Here is a 17816-nt window from a genome sequence, read left to right as displayed (position 1 = left end):
AGCATGGTTCAAATCGTACTTATATGACCGCCATCAATTCGTAGCAGTGAAGGAAGAGGTATCATATCGATCACAAGTGCAGTATGGAGTACCTCAAGGCTCAGTACTAGGGCCGTTACTCTTCACGCTTTACATGTTACCCTTGGGAGATATCATCAGGAAACACGGTGTTAGCTTTCACTGTTATGCTGATGATACTCATCTCTATATTTCTTCGCAGCCCAGCGAAACATACCAATTTGAAAAACTTGCGGAATGCATAGTCGATATAAAAAATTGGAGGATGTGTAATTTCTTACTGCTAAATTCTGAAAAAACAGAAGTGTTAATTATAGGACCTAAAAACTCTGCATATAATGACCTAGAACACTCTCTAAGACTTGATGGCTGCTCTGTTAATTCTTCGTCTTCGTTAGTAATCTAGGTGTGCTATTTGATAGCAATCAATTTTCATTAGTCTTTAACTGAAAAATTAGTGTTTACGATTGTCATTTTGCATTATTGACACTATTTTCCTAATTAATGCTGTTCAGTTGCTTTGACACAATCTGTATTGTTAAAAGCGCTATATAAATAAAGGTGACTTGACTTGACTTTACAGACTCGCAGACACAAATGTTTTACACAAGAACCATGAAACAGTTCAGGGAAAGAGAAAGTGAAAGTGTAGTTGAGCTGTTGTGTGTGTTTGTGTCTCTGTATTCAAGCGATAAAATGGCAGAAGCCAGAATTTTTCAGGATGAATTCTCGTGTCCAGTGTGTCAGGGTCTTTTGGAGGATCCAGTGACCATTCAGTGTGGACACAGTTACTGTGAGAGCTGTATTACAGGCTGCTGGGATCAGGAGGATCAGATGAGAGTCTACAGCTGCCCTCAGTGCAGACAGACCTTCAGTCCAAGACCTGCTTTAGCTAGAAACACCATGCTGGCTGAAGTGGTGGAGAAACTGAAGAAGACCAAACTCTCTGCTGACTGTGATGCTGGAGCTGGAGATGTGCAGTGTGACGTCTGTACTGGAAGAAAATACAAAGCCGTCAAGTCCTGTCTGGTGTGTCTGAACTCTTACTGTCAGAATCACCTCGAGCAACATGAGAGTTGGTTTAAAGGAAAGAGACACAGTTTGACTGATGCCACTGGACGACTACAGGAGATGATCTGCCAGAAACATGAGAAGCTCCTTGAGGTTTTCTGTCGCACTGACCAGAAATGTATATGTGTGCTGTGTACGATAGATGGACATAAAAACCACAACACTGTATCAGCTGCAGCACAGAGGACAGAGAAACAGGTATTTAAAACTACACAATGATGAAATATTGCTGACACTCATTTCATGTGTTTATATCGGCACCATATTAACAGCTTACAGCATTCACAGTGCACACGACAGCAGAAATGAACAGCAGCTGCAAGAAGAGTTTCATTGTTTGCTGACCAGTAACCTTCATCAACACAATATTTCATAAAATAGACTTTGATTAAACAACATAAAATAATGGAGTGAACTATTCACCTGTTCTTTAACAAAATACATACTTTCATCTGTCAAAATGCAAGTTCTGCTAAACACCAGAAACACTGTCAGTGTGAAGCTCTGTGTCTGCGTCAGTTTCACTTTTATAATACTTACACTTACAGTGTGAAACAGGCCTTAATATTCATCATGTTCAATGTTTGTAACTGATCATCACTTCTGGAGTTTGAACCTACAGCCAAATCATGTTCCTGTGGCTCAGTGGTAGAGCATTGCGTTAGCAGTGCAAAAGGTTGTGGGTTCATTTCCCAGGGAACACACATACTGGTAAAAAATGTATAGCCTGAATGCACTGTAAGTCGCTTTGGGTAAAAGCATCTGGTAAATATCAGTTCCACTTTTCTTGGATTCATTGATGATTTAGTGCCAGTAGTTTTCTGTGAGATTCACTATGATCCATTTCTCCTGCAGAAGCAGCTGAAGGAGACACAGAAGACGTTCCAGCAGAGAATCCAGCAGAGAGAGAAAGATCTTCAGCAGCAGAGAGAGGCTGTGGAGTCTCATAAGGTGAGTCTGGAGAAGAGAAGTTTGTCTCCGTCTCAGTTCAGACTCACTGAAGCCTGAATCACTGTGTGTCCTAACAATGCTCTGCACAGACAGCAGTGGAGGACAGTGAGAGGATCTTTGCTGAGCTCATCCGCTCATCCATTGAGAGAAGCCGCTCTGATCTGATACAGCTGATCAGAGATCAGGAAAAGCAAGCAGTGAGTCGAGCTGAAGGACGACTGGAGCGACTGGAGCAGGAGATCAATGATCTGAGGAGGAGAGACGCTGAGCTGGAGCAGCTTTCATACACACAGGATCACATCCAGTTCCTGCAGGTAACAGAGATCTAGAAGAACAGGATCATAGTGGACTTGAGCAGATCCTGCTGTGACAGGAGACTCACAGAGAAACATTTCATGAATGTGTTATTATATAATCATCAGTCAGATTCTCATCTGATCATCTTCTTCTGAAAGACACACTGCTTACAAATGGCTTTCAGCTCTGGAAATATCTTAGAATTCAATTCAATTCAATTAAAGTTTATTTGTATAGCGCTTTTTACGATACAAATAGTTGCAAAGCAACTTTACAGAAAATTAGGTTTCTACAGTATTTAGTAATTGGCAATGTTTCTAAGATGGAAGAATGCTGTTTTTGTAACATGGGAAATATGATTTTCAAAAGACAAGTTGCTGTCTAATATAACACCCAGATATTTGCAACTTCTAGTTGCAAATTGGAATCTAAGAGATTATGTGCACTGTTTTTTGGTCCAATAAGTAATATCTCTGTCTTATCCGAATTTAATAAGAGAAAATTATTGGTCATCCAATCTTTTACATTTTTAACACACTCTGTTAGCTTAGATAATTTAGAAGTTTCATCTGGTCTTGTTGAGATATATAGTTGAGTATCATCAGCATAACAGTGGAAACTAATCCCGTACTTTCTAATAATATTACTAAGGGGCAACATGTATATTGAAAATAGCAGAGGACCTAGGACAGACCCTTGTGGCACTCCATATTTTATTGGTGATAATTGAGCTGACATCGTGATCCCCCCCCGCCCTCCCATAATCCACCGCATCCCAGTTCCGTGTTCGGAAAGGAAATTAAGTGTACAAGTATAAAAATATTTCAATACTTTTTCTCGCAATTATATCGTTGGGTAAGTATAGGCGGCTGTATATAAATTGCGGGCATCAGGGAGCCGCTATTGAAACCGCTTTCGATTTTGCGCTCTCCTTTTACTTTCACTTTCACGTTTGAGATTCGCAATCACAAGGACTCTATACTATGGAGCGGCAGTACTTACCACACATTTGACAAGATTAGATGTTTGTCATTGGTGCTCAGGATCTGCAAATCATTCGCCAACGTCCAATCAGAAATTTCTCCTTACTCTGTGTATGTGGTAAGTGAACTTTCATGTACTGTAGTGCAACAGGCTACCGCTAGCAAGTGGCTAACATTTTAGTGGCTCCGTATAATGCATTATTTGTTTCACGCTTCGGGCACACCCCTAACCCCGCACCCCGATGTCATCGTCCATCACAACGTTTCACTGTAGACATCGTTCGATGCCAATTTGGTAGACATCGCCCAACCCTATATGATGGGGTCTGAAATCTGACTGAAATTCTTCATAGATATCATTTTTTTTGCAGGAAGGAGCACAATTGAGCAGACACAACTTTTTCTAAAATTTTAGACATAAACGGAAGATTTGAAATGGGTCTGTAATTTACCAGTTCACTAGGATCTAGTTGTGGTTTCTTAATAAGAGGCGTAATAACCGCCAGCTTGAATGGTTTTGGGACGTGACCTAAAGACAACGACGAGTTAATGCAGTGCAGTGATAAGTTTATTTAGCTCTTCCTGTCCTATAGCTGTAAAGCATTGCAGATTTCTTTTGCATATCTGACAGTGTAACATTAAGCATTAGTATTTCAAATGAGTTAAACCTGTATCCTGTCTTCTGAGTAACATTGAGAATATCACTATATATTGTTGCAACACCGCCACCACGACCAGTCTGACGGGGCTCATGCTTATAACAGTAGCTTGGTGGAGTAGATTCATTTAGACCAATATAATCATTAGGTTTTAGCCAGGTTTCAGTCAAGCAGAGTACATCAAAACGATTATCTGTGATCATTTCATTTACAATAACTGCTTTGGGTGAGAGTGATCTAATGTTTAGGAGCCCAAACCTTAAAAATGTTTTTTGTTCATTTATTTTAAATGTTTCTGATTTATTCACGATCAGATTTTTTCTAGATCCTGCATTAAATTTATATTTATCTTTATAGATTGGACAGCACAAGTACTTCTATTTAAGTGGGTAGAACAAAAGCCATCATAGCAGTTAATTGAGAATTGATTTACTAGTCATATGGAGCGTAGCGTCCTGGAGATGTTGTCTGACATGAGTTCCGCTCCGACTCTGCTGGGGTGCAGGCCATCAGCGCGAAAAAGCCTAGGATGCTCCCAGTTTCTGTTCTTTACAACATGACAATAACCATTCATTTAAAGCAAAAAGTCTACTGAAACTTTCGTGTCCTCATCGATACATGGGAAGCAGTCCTGACAAGATGATCGTCGTCACGGGCGATGTGCTGCGCACCGTCTCGATCAGGCTCCTTAAGTCCCTCTTCAGTGTCTCCGTCTGCCGCAGCTTGGTGTCATTAACCCCGGCATGAAGCATGACCGCTCCGGGGCTCTCGTCGCCCCTTCAGGTTCGCGGGTATCTGCGCAGAAACATCGAGAACACAAGCACCAGGGAAACAGTGAGTGTGCATTTTACCTTCAGCTAACGTAGCATGGACGTGCCGGACGAGTCTCTGACGATCACAGCGTCGCATTCTGTCGTGCAAAGGGGAGCGAGCGGTTCCGGGTGGAGATCTTGCGGAGGGGGAGAGGTCATCGTCCGGGTCCGCTTGCGTCTTCCACTGCGGGTGCACCCAGGGTCCAAGGTGTCCCGGCGCCGGAGTGAAGGACATCTGGGAAGATCGCATCCTGGGTGCACCGGACCTGTGCAGAGAAACACACAGAGTAGAATTAAATTTAATTATTAACAATATTCCTTTCTCTCAGCTCTTTCTTCTGAAAGATATATTTAGCTGTCAAACACCACTAGTGCCGTAACAGTTCAAAACTTCACTCACTCAAATTTTTACTATTTCTTTCTGATTTATTACATCGCCGTGAAATCAGTGAACTCATTATTACCGATTCTGAGTAATGTTCATCAAAATTGGATCAGGTGATCCTCAAACCTGATAAAAACTGATTTTTATTGGCCTGTAACACATTGATGATCATAAAGACTCCAAACATGAAGTGAGTCTTTATATTAGCAATGCTTCAGCGTATTGAAACCATACCTGAGTGTGTCTTAAAGAGTCCCTGTGAAGTTTCAGTGTCTCTAACTACTGCACAACATTATAAATAATGATCAATCTAATTGTAGCTTTTGAGCTGCTTTTCCTGAGCAAATCTATTCAACCCTACAATGAGACTCCATTGGTGTGCTTGAGCTGTTAGATGGACATTTATGTTCTTAGCAGATGTTTTATCATCCAAACTATTTCCTAGAAAGTTCACATATAGTGTAAGTGACAAATATTAGAATCTGTTGCTCTAATGTGATTTAATGAATATAAGAATGAAGCTGATGCTGTGAAAGTGCTGGATTGAGGTGAGCTACTAAAGATCAGTCAAGTCAACAAGAGCCGCACAAATCTGATGTTCGTGCAGGTTATTGGGTGAAGTGTGGTTTTGATTTCTGTTTTCTGTAGAGTTTCCAGTCTCTCTCAGCACCTCCTGAATCTACAGACGTAAATGATGATTCCTTAAATTCTCTCTTTTCTTCTGATGCTCTGAGAGAATCTGTCCATCAGCTGAGAGACAAACTGGAGGATTTCTGCAAAGTGGAGCTCAAGAAGATCTCAGACAGAGGTAAAGGTCTGAGGACTCATTTATAACCGTTGCGTACACACAAACACAGCCCTGAAAGAGGCGTACGCCACTTCCTGCGCAAAAGGTGGGATTTATAAAAACAAACTTGATGGGAAAATTTGCACAACTACAGTCAAACTCTGACCCATGCGTACAAACTCTATTTCCTTGAGTGAGAAATTAATTAATGAAATAAAAACAATGAATTTAAGCTCTGTTTTCATGTCGATATATACATTTACATTAAATATTATACTCTCATATGGAGATAAGGACTGAAATTACATAAAGTCATTACGCAGAACTTAAACCAAAATTATATGAATTTAGACATATTTGTAGTGGATGTGCTTGATCACTTTTCCACTTTTATTGACAGGGAGGAGTGCTATAGGTGCACAATAATCTTTAAACTGAAGTGTAGATCTCATGTTATGAGAAAATATTTTTTAGCGAGAACAATTATCAATGATGCGCACTTACTTCGATATTATGGCGGACACTTCTGGATTCAGTGGTCGAACGGTCCTTTATCCAGTTTGAATAGGTCCAATGATAATATCTTACTGTACAACCGCAGCTGCTCAGAGGTGTTGATGTCGTGTGAAGTCATCTCTACAACATTATGAAAAGTACCGCTGTATTTGAAGACGGTAAGATTTATACTTTTCCTTTTTAAAATACTTTGTTAGTGACGCGCCAAGCCAGTCAATTTTACACTGCAATAAACAGGCCTATCTGTTTCCACTCAAAATAGCTAAAAGATATTCACCTTATCAGCAAAACTGCATACATTTAGTTTGATTTGAATTGTTTAAAACAATTGAAATAGGCTACTATTTGGTCAGTGTTAAAGAATAAGATCAACTCTATTCTAAAATGTTTATCTGATAACTATTTAAAAAAATTAGTTTTTGTTTTTATCTTGATATATTTATTCTAAAACATAACAAGGATATTGGAGGATTTTTAGAAATAAAAATTAATGTATGGCACAAATGGCATTTATAGTCTGTATCTCATATTTCCTTAATGTCTTTTATCTTTGATGGTGTTAAACATGGTGTCACGTGGATGGGAATATGCTGACGCGCCAAGCCAGTCAATTTTACACTGCAATAAACAGGCCTATCTGTTTCCACTCAAAATAGCTAAAAGATATTCACCTTATCAGCAAAACTGCATACATTTAGTTTGATTTGAATTGTTTAAAACAATTGAAATAGGCTACTATTTGGTCAGTGTTAAAGAATAAGATCAACTCTATTCTAAAATGTTTATCTGATAACTATTTAAAAAAATTAGTTTTTGTTTTTATCTTGATATATTTATTCTAAAACATAACAAGGATATTGGAGGATTTTTAGAAATAAAAATTAATGTATGGCACAAATGGCATTTATAGTCTGTATCTCATATTTCCTTAATGTCTTTTATCTTTGATGGTGTTAAACATGGTGTCACGTGGATGGGAATATGCATGGAAATGATATGCAGATGAGGTTATGCATAGTAAAACAAGGCGCAGTAAGCTCCATATATGGTGATTTCGGGGAGGAGATGGGGTGGAGATGCACGTACGCACAATCTTCCCCTGACTGGGATTTAGAAAGGGATTTTGCGCAGGTTCTGGCGTACGCATGGTTTTATAAATCTGAAAACTTTTCTGCGTATATGCAAAATCTAGCTTTTGAGCATATGTACACTTTTAGGAGGAAATGTACGGAGAGTTTTATAAATGAGGCACCAGGAGATTAATCTGCTCTCAGAAACCAATCCATCATCATCTCATATCATGGAGAACATCATATTAGAAATGTTTAAGGAATGGATGCAGGATCATGAGAATCACACTGTTCATGTCTGTTGATTTCCACAGTCACATTCACCAACATTGTTCCCAGGACCAGGAATGACTTCCTACGATGTAAGTCAGTAAGAAAACAAGCAGAAAACTCACTGAGTGTGTTCATGTTCTTCATGTAGAAGGTGAAAGTAGAGTTTTATAACTGATGATGTAAATGATGATTTGCACAGATATCTGCTCATCTGTACTGAGACACTGATGATACACTGAACATGAAGAGTTCAGCTACATGAAAAGATCAAACTGATTCATAAATCCTGATTCTGATGTGTTTTATCTCCATCAGATTCCCATCAGCTCACTCTGGATCCGAACACAGCATATAAACGCCTTTTTCTGTCTGAGAGCAACAGAGTGATTACTGTCGCTGGCACAGATCAGTCGTATCCTGATCATCCAGATAGATTTGATTATTGGTGTCAGGTGTTGTGTAGAGAGAGTGTGTGTGGATGCTGTTACTGGGAGCTGGAGTGGAGTGGATATAATGGTGTGTGTATATCAGTGTCATATAAGAGCATCAGCAGGAAGGGACGGGGTAATGAGTGTGTGTTTGGATATAATGATCAGTCCTGGAGTTTGTTCTGCTCTCCCTCCAGTTACTCATTCTGGCACAATAAGAATGAGACTGCTCTCTCTGTAAAGTCCATCAGCAGTAGAATAGGAGTGTTTGTGGATCACAGTGCAGGAACTCTGTCCTTCTACAGCGTCTCTGACACAATGAGCCTCATCCACACAGTCCAGACCACATTCACTCAGCCGCTCTATCCTGGGTTTGGATTTGGAGCTGGATCATCAGTGAAACTGTGTTGATGAATCAGAATACACTGATGAGAGATTCTATCCATAATGCTTTGAGCTGCATGATGAATCAGCAACAGTGAGACGTCATAGAGTCTCTTCTTTTCCCTTCATGACATTAATACTGCAGCTGAACTTCTGTCAGTTAAATAACATGTCAGAATAAATGTGTGTAATAAATCCTCATATAGACCATAAGATCAGTGTGTGTGTGTGTTATATTCAGTGTTGAGGAAAGTTTTAAAAGTAATGCATTACAATATTGCGTTACTCCCTAAAAAAGTAACTAATTACGTTAGTTACTTTTTACGGTAAGAATGAGACTGCTCTCTCTGTAAAGTCCATCAGCAGTAGAATAGGAGTGTTTGTGGATCACAGTGCAGGAACTCTGTCCTTCTACAGCGTCTCTGACACAATGAGCCTCATCCACACAGTCCAGACCACATTCACTCAGCCGCTCTATCCTGGGTTTGGATTTGGAGCTGGATCATCAGTGAAACTGTGTTGATGAATCAGAATACACTGATGAGAGATTCTATCCATAATGCTTTGAGCTGCATGATGAATCAGCAACAGTGAGACGTCATAGAGTCTCTTCTTTTCCCTTCATGACATTAATACTGCAGCTGAACTTCTGTCAGTTAAATAACATGTCAGAATAAATGTGTGTAATAAATCCTCATATAGACCATAAGATCAGTGTGTGTGTGTGTTATATTCAGTGTTGAGGAAAGTTTTAAAAGTAATGCATTACAATATTGCGTTACTCCCTAAAAAAGTAACTAATTACGTTAGTTACTTTTTACGGAAAGTAATGCGTTACGTTACTTTTGAGTTACTTTTTAAATCTGGGTAGGGCTTTCTTGTTTTTAATATAAAAAGTTATTCTTTTATAAATATAAAAGCCCTTTCACAACAAAAGTGAAAAGAATACGACTCCGGCTGAAGGAAATGTAAATTCATGTCTGTACATTAGAGAACGCAGCTCAAACAAATTGCATGAAGAATATGACGCAGGAGAAGAAAGTTCAACACTATTCAGCAATAAGAATAATTAAACACAAATGTGTCATTTTTGCTCAGTATGGTTGAATTCGAAGGTCAGTAGCAAAGATATTGGTTGATAACAGGGGATTCAATAAATATTTTTTTTTTGTCTTATTTAACATTTAATTATTGCAGGTTTGTATAATATTCTGAGATTGCATTTGACTGTTTTTATATTTATTTTGAGGAATACTGAATCTGTTTTTGTGCAGGTGAGATGAGTAAATACATGTTCATATTTAGTCTAGAACTACAGTAAGCATCATGTTCACACAGCGCACACAATGCCTCTGCATGCACTCCTGATTTCTCTCAATATGGCAACACGAGAGCTGTCAGTCAAGACATGGGAAACAAAGTAACTGGCGTTATTCATTTGAAAACATAACTCAGATATTTCCTTCTAAATTAAAAAATTATGCTTTACTTTACTAGTTACTTTAAAAAAGTAATCTGATTACGTAACTCGCATTACTTGTAATGTGTTACCCCCAACACTGAATGAACAAATAAGTGCAATAATGGGAGTAATAATTAGCAAGATTTTCATAATTATATCTAATATTTAATAGGAATATTGATACATAATTTTTTCTCTATTCATTTGTTGTGTCTCCCAAAATGTGTAATAAACATGCTTTAAGTTAAGATTTAAATGATAATTACAAAATATTATCATATTTCCATAAGTGTGTCACACTTGAGCACTAAATTAATGTCAGCCATTTCATGGTCATGGTGAAACATCCAATCATTTGGTATCTCTGAAAAGCACTGAATGTGCTCTGTACAGGACATCCAGATTTAAAACTGTGACATGTAACGTCTCAGAGAAATTGCTAAAACATACTGTCCTCTACAGAGGACAAAACTCCATAGCTGGTAGTCAGGAGGATATACAGTATATATATATATATACATATATATTAGGGCTGTCAGTCGTTTACAATTTTTTATCTAATTAATTACAGGGTGCTGCGATTAATTAATCTTATTAATCGCAAACAATATTTGGCTGTGAAAATAACCACAAAAGATAATTTAAAGCTATTATTATATTAAATGTTTAGGCTACAACGGCCTAACATAAAGTATGAAACATAAAAGAAGATAATTTGAGAAACATCTCAGTATTTTTTGTTCATTCAATGAAACTCACTGGTGACCAACAGTCTTCAAAATAATGTATTTTATGTTGCGCAAAAGAAAGTAAGTCATTCAGATTTGAAATAGCATGAGGGTGAGTAAATGATTACATTATTTATTTTTGGTGAACTATCACATAAATGTTTTTTTTTTATTTTCTTAATAAATGAAATGATACTCTAAAGATGAAACTAAAGCTACCAGCAGGTGGCGGTAAATGTCTTTCTTTCAAATCGTTTTGTTTAAAAGGCTGATTCATTCAGGAATTCAGTAAACGGGTCTCTCTATGGGCTACTGAATCTATATCAGTGTCATATAAGAGCATCAGCAGGAAGGGACGGGGTAATGAGTGTGTGTTTGGATATAATGATCAGTCCTGGAGTTTGTTCTGCTCTCCCTCCAGTTACTCATTCTGGCACAATAAGAATGAGACTGCTCTCTCTGTAAAGTCCATCAGCAGTAGAATAGGAGTGTTTGTGGATCACAGTGCAGGAACTCTGTCCTTCTACAGCGTCTCTGACACAATGAGCCTCATCCACACAGTCCAGACCACATTCACTCAGCCGCTCTATCCTGGGTTTGGATTTGGAGCTGGATCATCAGTGAAACTGTGTTGATGAATCAGAATACACTGATGAGAGATTCTATCCATAATGCTTTGAGCTGCATGATGAATCAGCAACAGTGAGACGTCATAGAGTCTCTTCTTTTCCCTTCATGACATTAATACTGCAGCTGAACTTCTGTCAGTTAAATAACATGTCAGAATAAATGTGTGTAATAAATCCTCATATAGACCATAAGATCAGTGTGTGTGTGTGTTATATTCAGTGTTGAGGAAAGTTTTAAAAGTAATGCATTACAATATTGCGTTACTCCCTAAAAAAGTAACTAATTACGTTAGTTACTTTTTACGGAAAGTAATGCGTTACGTTACTTTTGAGTTACTTTTTAAATCTGGGTAGGGCTTTCTTGTTTTTAATATAAAAAGTTATTCTTTTATAAATATAAAAGCCCTTTCACAACAAAAGTGAAAAGAATACGACTCCGGCTGAAGGAAATGTAAATTCATGTCTGTACATTAGAGAACGCAGCTCAAACAAATTGCATGAAGAATATGACGCAGGAGAAGAAAGTTCAACACTATTCAGCAATAAGAATAATTAAACACAAATGTGTCATTTTTGCTCAGTATGGTTGAATTCGAAGGTCAGTAGCAAAGATATTGGTTGATAACAGGGGATTCAATAAATATTTTTTTTTTGTCTTATTTAACATTTAATTATTGCAGGTTTGTATAATATTCTGAGATTGCATTTGACTGTTTTTATATTTATTTTGAGGAATACTGAATCTGTTTTTGTGCAGGTGAGATGAGTAAATACATGTTCATATTTAGTCTAGAACTACAGTAAGCATCATGTTCACACAGCGCACACAATGCCTCTGCATGCACTCCTGATTTCTCTCAATATGGCAACACGAGAGCTGTCAGTCAAGACATGGGAAACAAAGTAACTGGCGTTATTCATTTGAAAACATAACTCAGATATTTCCTTCTAAATTAAAAAATTATGCTTTACTTTACTAGTTACTTTAAAAAAGTAATCTGATTACGTAACTCGCATTACTTGTAATGTGTTACCCCCAACACTGAATGAACAAATAAGTGCAATAATGGGAGTAATAATTAGCAAGATTTTCATAATTATATCTAATATTTAATAGGAATATTGATACATAATTTTTTCTCTATTCATTTGTTGTGTCTCCCAAAATGTGTAATAAACATGCTTTAAGTTAAGATTTAAATGATAATTACAAAATATTATCATATTTCCATAAGTGTGTCACACTTGAGCACTAAATTAATGTCAGCCATTTCATGGTCATGGTGAAACATCCAATCATTTGGTATCTCTGAAAAGCACTGAATGTGCTCTGTACAGGACATCCAGATTTAAAACTGTGACATGTAACGTCTCAGAGAAATTGCTAAAACATACTGTCCTCTACAGAGGACAAAACTCCATAGCTGGTAGTCAGGAGGATATACAGTATATATATATATATACATATATATTAGGGCTGTCAGTCGTTTACAATTTTTTATCTAATTAATTACAGGGTGCTGCGATTAATTAATCTTATTAATCGCAAACAATATTTGGCTGTGAAAATAACCACAAAAGATAATTTAAAGCTATTATTATATTAAATGTTTAGGCTACAACGGCCTAACATAAAGTATGAAACATAAAAGAAGATAATTTGAGAAACATCTCAGTATTTTTTGTTCATTCAATGAAACTCACTGGTGACCAACAGTCTTCAAAATAATGTATTTTATGTTGCGCAAAAGAAAGTAAGTCATTCAGATTTGAAATAGCATGAGGGTGAGTAAATGATTACATTATTTATTTTTGGTGAACTATCACATAAATGTTTTTTTTTTATTTTCTTAATAAATGAAATGATACTCTAAAGATGAAACTAAAGCTACCAGCAGGTGGCGGTAAATGTCTTTCTTTCAAATCGTTTTGTTTAAAAGGCTGATTCATTCAGGAATTCAGTAAACGGGTCTCTCTATGGGCTACTGAATCATTGGTTCACACGATTCGTTCAAAACGCGAATTCATTCAGAAACGAAACACGACTGTGTTGCTCACAGACGCACAACAGTTCTGCTGTGGCTTTATAGCCAGGTAATATTTGATATGGCAAAATTGAAAAGAAAAAAAACACAATATTGTGTTTAAATTATGCACAATATTAACTTCTTATTTACTGAACTGTTGTATAAAATCACATTTGCACTCGTGGGAAATCACTTTTTATATGATATAAATATGAGACAAAAACTCATACAGGGGTTATTTTTTTGTCCCAATATCTTGAATTTTAGGGCATAACTGCATTTATGGAGTTGTTGCCCTGCATCATATTTGTCAACTGTCAACTGTATGAAAATGTAAGATGATGTACCTACACTCTTAAAAATAAAGGTGCTTCACGATGCCATAGAAGAACCTTTTTGTCTAAATGGTTCCATAAAGAACCTTTAACATCTGAAGAACCTTTCTGTTTCACAAAAGCTTCTTTGTGGCGAAAGAAGGTTCTTCAGATTATAAAAAAGTAAGAAAGAGATGGTTCTTTAAAGAACTTTTGACTGAATGGTTCTTTGTGGAACCAAAAATGGTTCTTCTATGGCATCGCTTGAAGAACCTTTTGAAGCACCTTTATTTTTAAGAGTGTATATATACATATATATATATATAAAATCAAAGGTCTCATGCTAATCATTTATTATAATCTCACATGGCAGTGATCTGAAGAAACACAGATAGAATGAGCATTCTTAAAACATTTCTTAAAAAAAAAAAAGTCGACATTCACAACAAAGGTCAAAGGCTTGAAAACAAAGAAAATAAATTCAATCGGTTCACTTCGAGCAGAATCGATATTTTAACGTTTCTGTTCCTGCGTTCCTCTGTATTATTACCGTTCCGAAACCGGTTCAAGTAGAAGAAATACCGGTTAATAACATAATTAAAAAAACAAAACAAATTTCTTTGCCTATAATAATAATAATAATAATAATAATAATAATAATAATAATAATAATAATAATAATAATAATAATAATAATAATAATAATAAAGTACAGCATTTTCTAAAAGGCCGGTAAAGCAAAATGTTTACAAACATTATAAACAGTTATTAGTTTCTCTCCACAGCAAATCCCCTAAAGTTAAGGCTATGCTATAAAAACTTCAATCCAAAAACAAATTAAAGGTGAAACTGATGCCTACCTCTTTCATTCGGCATGAATCTAAATGTTTACATATTTGTGATGTATCTGGATGCTAAACTATTATTTATTATAGGCTAGACTCTGCACTTTCATCAACGTAAACCATCATCCTTCACATCGGCTATATCAGCACAGTGAGGTGGTGGTCACGCTGAACGCAACAGATTGCTTTGCTGGGAGGCCCAGAAGGGAAGACATATGTAACTGATCCTCCCTGCGGGCAACCCTGCTGGGCTCACTGCACGCTTCCCCGGCCTCTGGACATCCAGGAAGCCAGCGTACTCTCTCGTTTCTGCAAGCTCGGTACTAGTGGCCCAGCATGGCCCAGGATGTCTCCCAGTATGTCCGCGGCTGCTCAGTCTGTGCCATTTCCAAATCACCTCCCTGCCGGTAAACTAGTACCCTTGCCCATCCCACGTCGTCCCTGGTTCCACGTAGGAGTCGACTTCATCACCGATCTCCCTAACTCCGAGGGGTTTACCTGTATACTTGTTGCAGTGGATCGGTTCTCAAAGGCCTGCAGGTTAATTCCCCTCAAGGGCCTCCCCACTGCCCTGGAGATTGCCGAATCCCTGTTCCAGCACGTCTTCCGCAATTTTGGCATCCCGGAGGATATCGTCTCCGACCATGGGCCACAATTCATCTCCCATGTATGGAAGGCCTTCTTCAAACTCCTGGGTGTCACAGTAAGCCTATCCTCTATATCAGTGTCATATAAGAGCATCAGCAGGAAGGGACGGGGTAATGAGTGTGTGTTTGGATATAATGATCAGTCCTGGAGTTTGTTCTGCTCTCCCTCCAGTTACTCATTCTGGCACAATAAGAATGAGACTGCTCTCTCTGTAAAGTCCATCAGCAGTAGAATAGGAGTGTTTGTGGATCACAGTGCAGGAACTCTGTCCTTCTACAGCGTCTCTGACACAATGAGCCTCATCCACACAGTCCAGACCACATTCACTCAGCCGCTCTATCCTGGGTTTGGATTTGGAGCTGGATCATCAGTGAAACTGTGTTGATGAATCAGAATACACTGATGAGAGATTCTATCCATAATGCTTTGAGCTGCATGATGAATCAGCAACAGTGAGACGTCATAGAGTCTCTTCTTTTCCCTTCATGACATTAATACTGCAGCTGAACTTCTGTCAGTTAAATAACATGTCAGAATAAATGTGTGTAATAAATCCTCATATAGACCATAAGATCAGTGTGTGTGTGTGTTATATTCAGTGTTGAGGAAAGTTTTAAAAGTAATGCATTACAATATTGCGTTACTCCCTAAAAAAGTAACTAATTACGTTAGTTACTTTTTACGGAAAGTAATGCGTTACGTTACTTTTGAGTTACTTTTTAAATCTGGGTAGGGCTTTCTTGTTTTTAATATAAAAAGTTATTCTTTTATAAATATAAAAGCCCTTTCACAACAAAAGTGAAAAGAATACGACTCCGGCTGAAGGAAATGTAAATTCATGTCTGTACATTAGAGAACGCAGCTCAAACAAATTGCATGAAGAATATGACGCAGGAGAAGAAAGTTCAACACTATTCAGCAATAAGAATAATTAAACACAAATGTGTCATTTTTGCTCAGTATGGTTGAATTCGAAGGTCAGTAGCAAAGATATTGGTTGATAACAGGGGATTCAATAAATATTTTTTTTTTGTCTTATTTAACATTTAATTATTGCAGGTTTGTATAATATTCTGAGATTGCATTTGACTGTTTTTATATTTATTTTGAGGAATACTGAATCTGTTTTTGTGCAGGTGAGATGAGTAAATACATGTTCATATTTAGTCTAGAACTACAGTAAGCATCATGTTCACACAGCGCACACAATGCCTCTGCATGCACTCCTGATTTCTCTCAATATGGCAACACGAGAGCTGTCAGTCAAGACATGGGAAACAAAGTAACTGGCGTTATTCATTTGAAAACATAACTCAGATATTTCCTTCTAAATTAAAAAATTATGCTTTACTTTACTAGTTACTTTAAAAAAGTAATCTGATTACGTAACTCGCATTACTTGTAATGTGTTACCCCCAACACTGAATGAACAAATAAGTGCAATAATGGGAGTAATAATTAGCAAGATTTTCATAATTATATCTAATATTTAATAGGAATATTGATACATAATTTTTTCTCTATTCATTTGTTGTGTCTCCCAAAATGTGTAATAAACATGCTTTAAGTTAAGATTTAAATGATAATTACAAAATATTATCATATTTCCATAAGTGTGTCACACTTGAGCACTAAATTAATGTCAGCCATTTCATGGTCATGGTGAAACATCCAATCATTTGGTATCTCTGAAAAGCACTGAATGTGCTCTGTACAGGACATCCAGATTTAAAACTGTGACATGTAACGTCTCAGAGAAATTGCTAAAACATACTGTCCTCTACAGAGGACAAAACTCCATAGCTGGTAGTCAGGAGGATATACAGTATATATATATATATACATATATATTAGGGCTGTCAGTCGTTTACAATTTTTTATCTAATTAATTACAGGGTGCTGCGATTAATTAATCTTATTAATCGCAAACAATATTTGGCTGTGAAAATAACCACAAAAGATAATTTAAAGCTATTATTATATTAAATGTTTAGGCTACAACGGCCTAACATAAAGTATGAAACATAAAAGAAGATAATTTGAGAAACATCTCAGTATTTTTTGTTCATTCAATGAAACTCACTGGTGACCAACAGTCTTCAAAATAATGTATTTTATGTTGCGCAAAAGAAAGTAAGTCATTCAGATTTGAAATAGCATGAGGGTGAGTAAATGATTACATTATTTATTTTTGGTGAACTATCACATAAATGTTTTTTTTTTATTTTCTTAATAAATGAAATGATACTCTAAAGATGAAACTAAAGCTACCAGCAGGTGGCGGTAAATGTCTTTCTTTCAAATCGTTTTGTTTAAAAGGCTGATTCATTCAGGAATTCAGTAAACGGGTCTCTCTATGGGCTACTGAATCATTGGTTCACACGATTCGTTCAAAACGCGAATTCATTCAGAAACGAAACACGACTGTGTTGCTCACAGACGCACAACAGTTCTGCTGTGGCTTTATAGCCAGGTAATATTTGATATGGCAAAATTGAAAAGAAAAAAAACACAATATTGTGTTTAAAT

At 37.0% G+C, this 17816-nt stretch overlaps 1 protein-coding gene across 2 annotated transcripts; it reads left to right on the top strand.

Moving 5' to 3' along the window:
- The first annotated feature begins 690 nt into the window (after positions 1–690).
- On the top strand, positions 691–8837 carry LOC107567524 (tripartite motif-containing protein 16-like). Of its 2 annotated transcripts, none has more exons than XM_016253216.1 (6): positions 691–1287; positions 1945–2041; positions 2119–2354; positions 5825–5984; positions 7864–7911; positions 8138–8837. In XM_016253216.1, the coding sequence occupies exons 1-6, from the start codon at positions 715–717 to the stop codon at positions 8659–8661; spliced, it is 1638 nt and encodes a 545-aa protein (XP_016108702.1). In that variant the 5' UTR covers positions 691–714; the 3' UTR covers positions 8662–8837. The 2 variants fall into 2 exon arrangements, with proteins under 2 accessions (XP_016108702.1, XP_016108701.1); XM_016253215.1 differs by having other exon boundaries at positions 715–1287; positions 1945–2035; positions 2113–2354.
- The last annotated feature ends 8979 nt before the right edge of the window (positions 8838–17816 follow it).

Source organism: Sinocyclocheilus grahami, unplaced genomic scaffold, assembly GCF_001515645.1.
Source record: "Sinocyclocheilus grahami isolate Dianchi unplaced genomic scaffold, SAMN03320097.WGS_v1.1 scaffold1164.1, whole genome shotgun sequence".
Classification (NCBI taxonomy): domain Eukaryota; kingdom Metazoa; phylum Chordata; class Actinopteri; order Cypriniformes; family Cyprinidae; genus Sinocyclocheilus; species Sinocyclocheilus grahami.
This window is presented reverse-complemented; position numbering and strand designations above follow the sequence as displayed.

Coding starts and splice junctions, on each gene's coding strand:
- LOC107567524 (XM_016253216.1), top strand. CDS start 715: ATGGCAGAAGCCAGAATTTTTCAGGATGAATTCTCGTGTCCAGTGTGT. Junction 1,288..1,944: donor CACAGAGGACAGAGAAACAG/GTATTTAAAACT, acceptor TTTCTCCTGCAG/AAGCAGCTGAAGGAGACACA. Junction 2,355..5,824: donor ATCACATCCAGTTCCTGCAG/GTAACAGAGATC, acceptor TGTTTTCTGTAG/AGTTTCCAGTCTCTCTCAGC.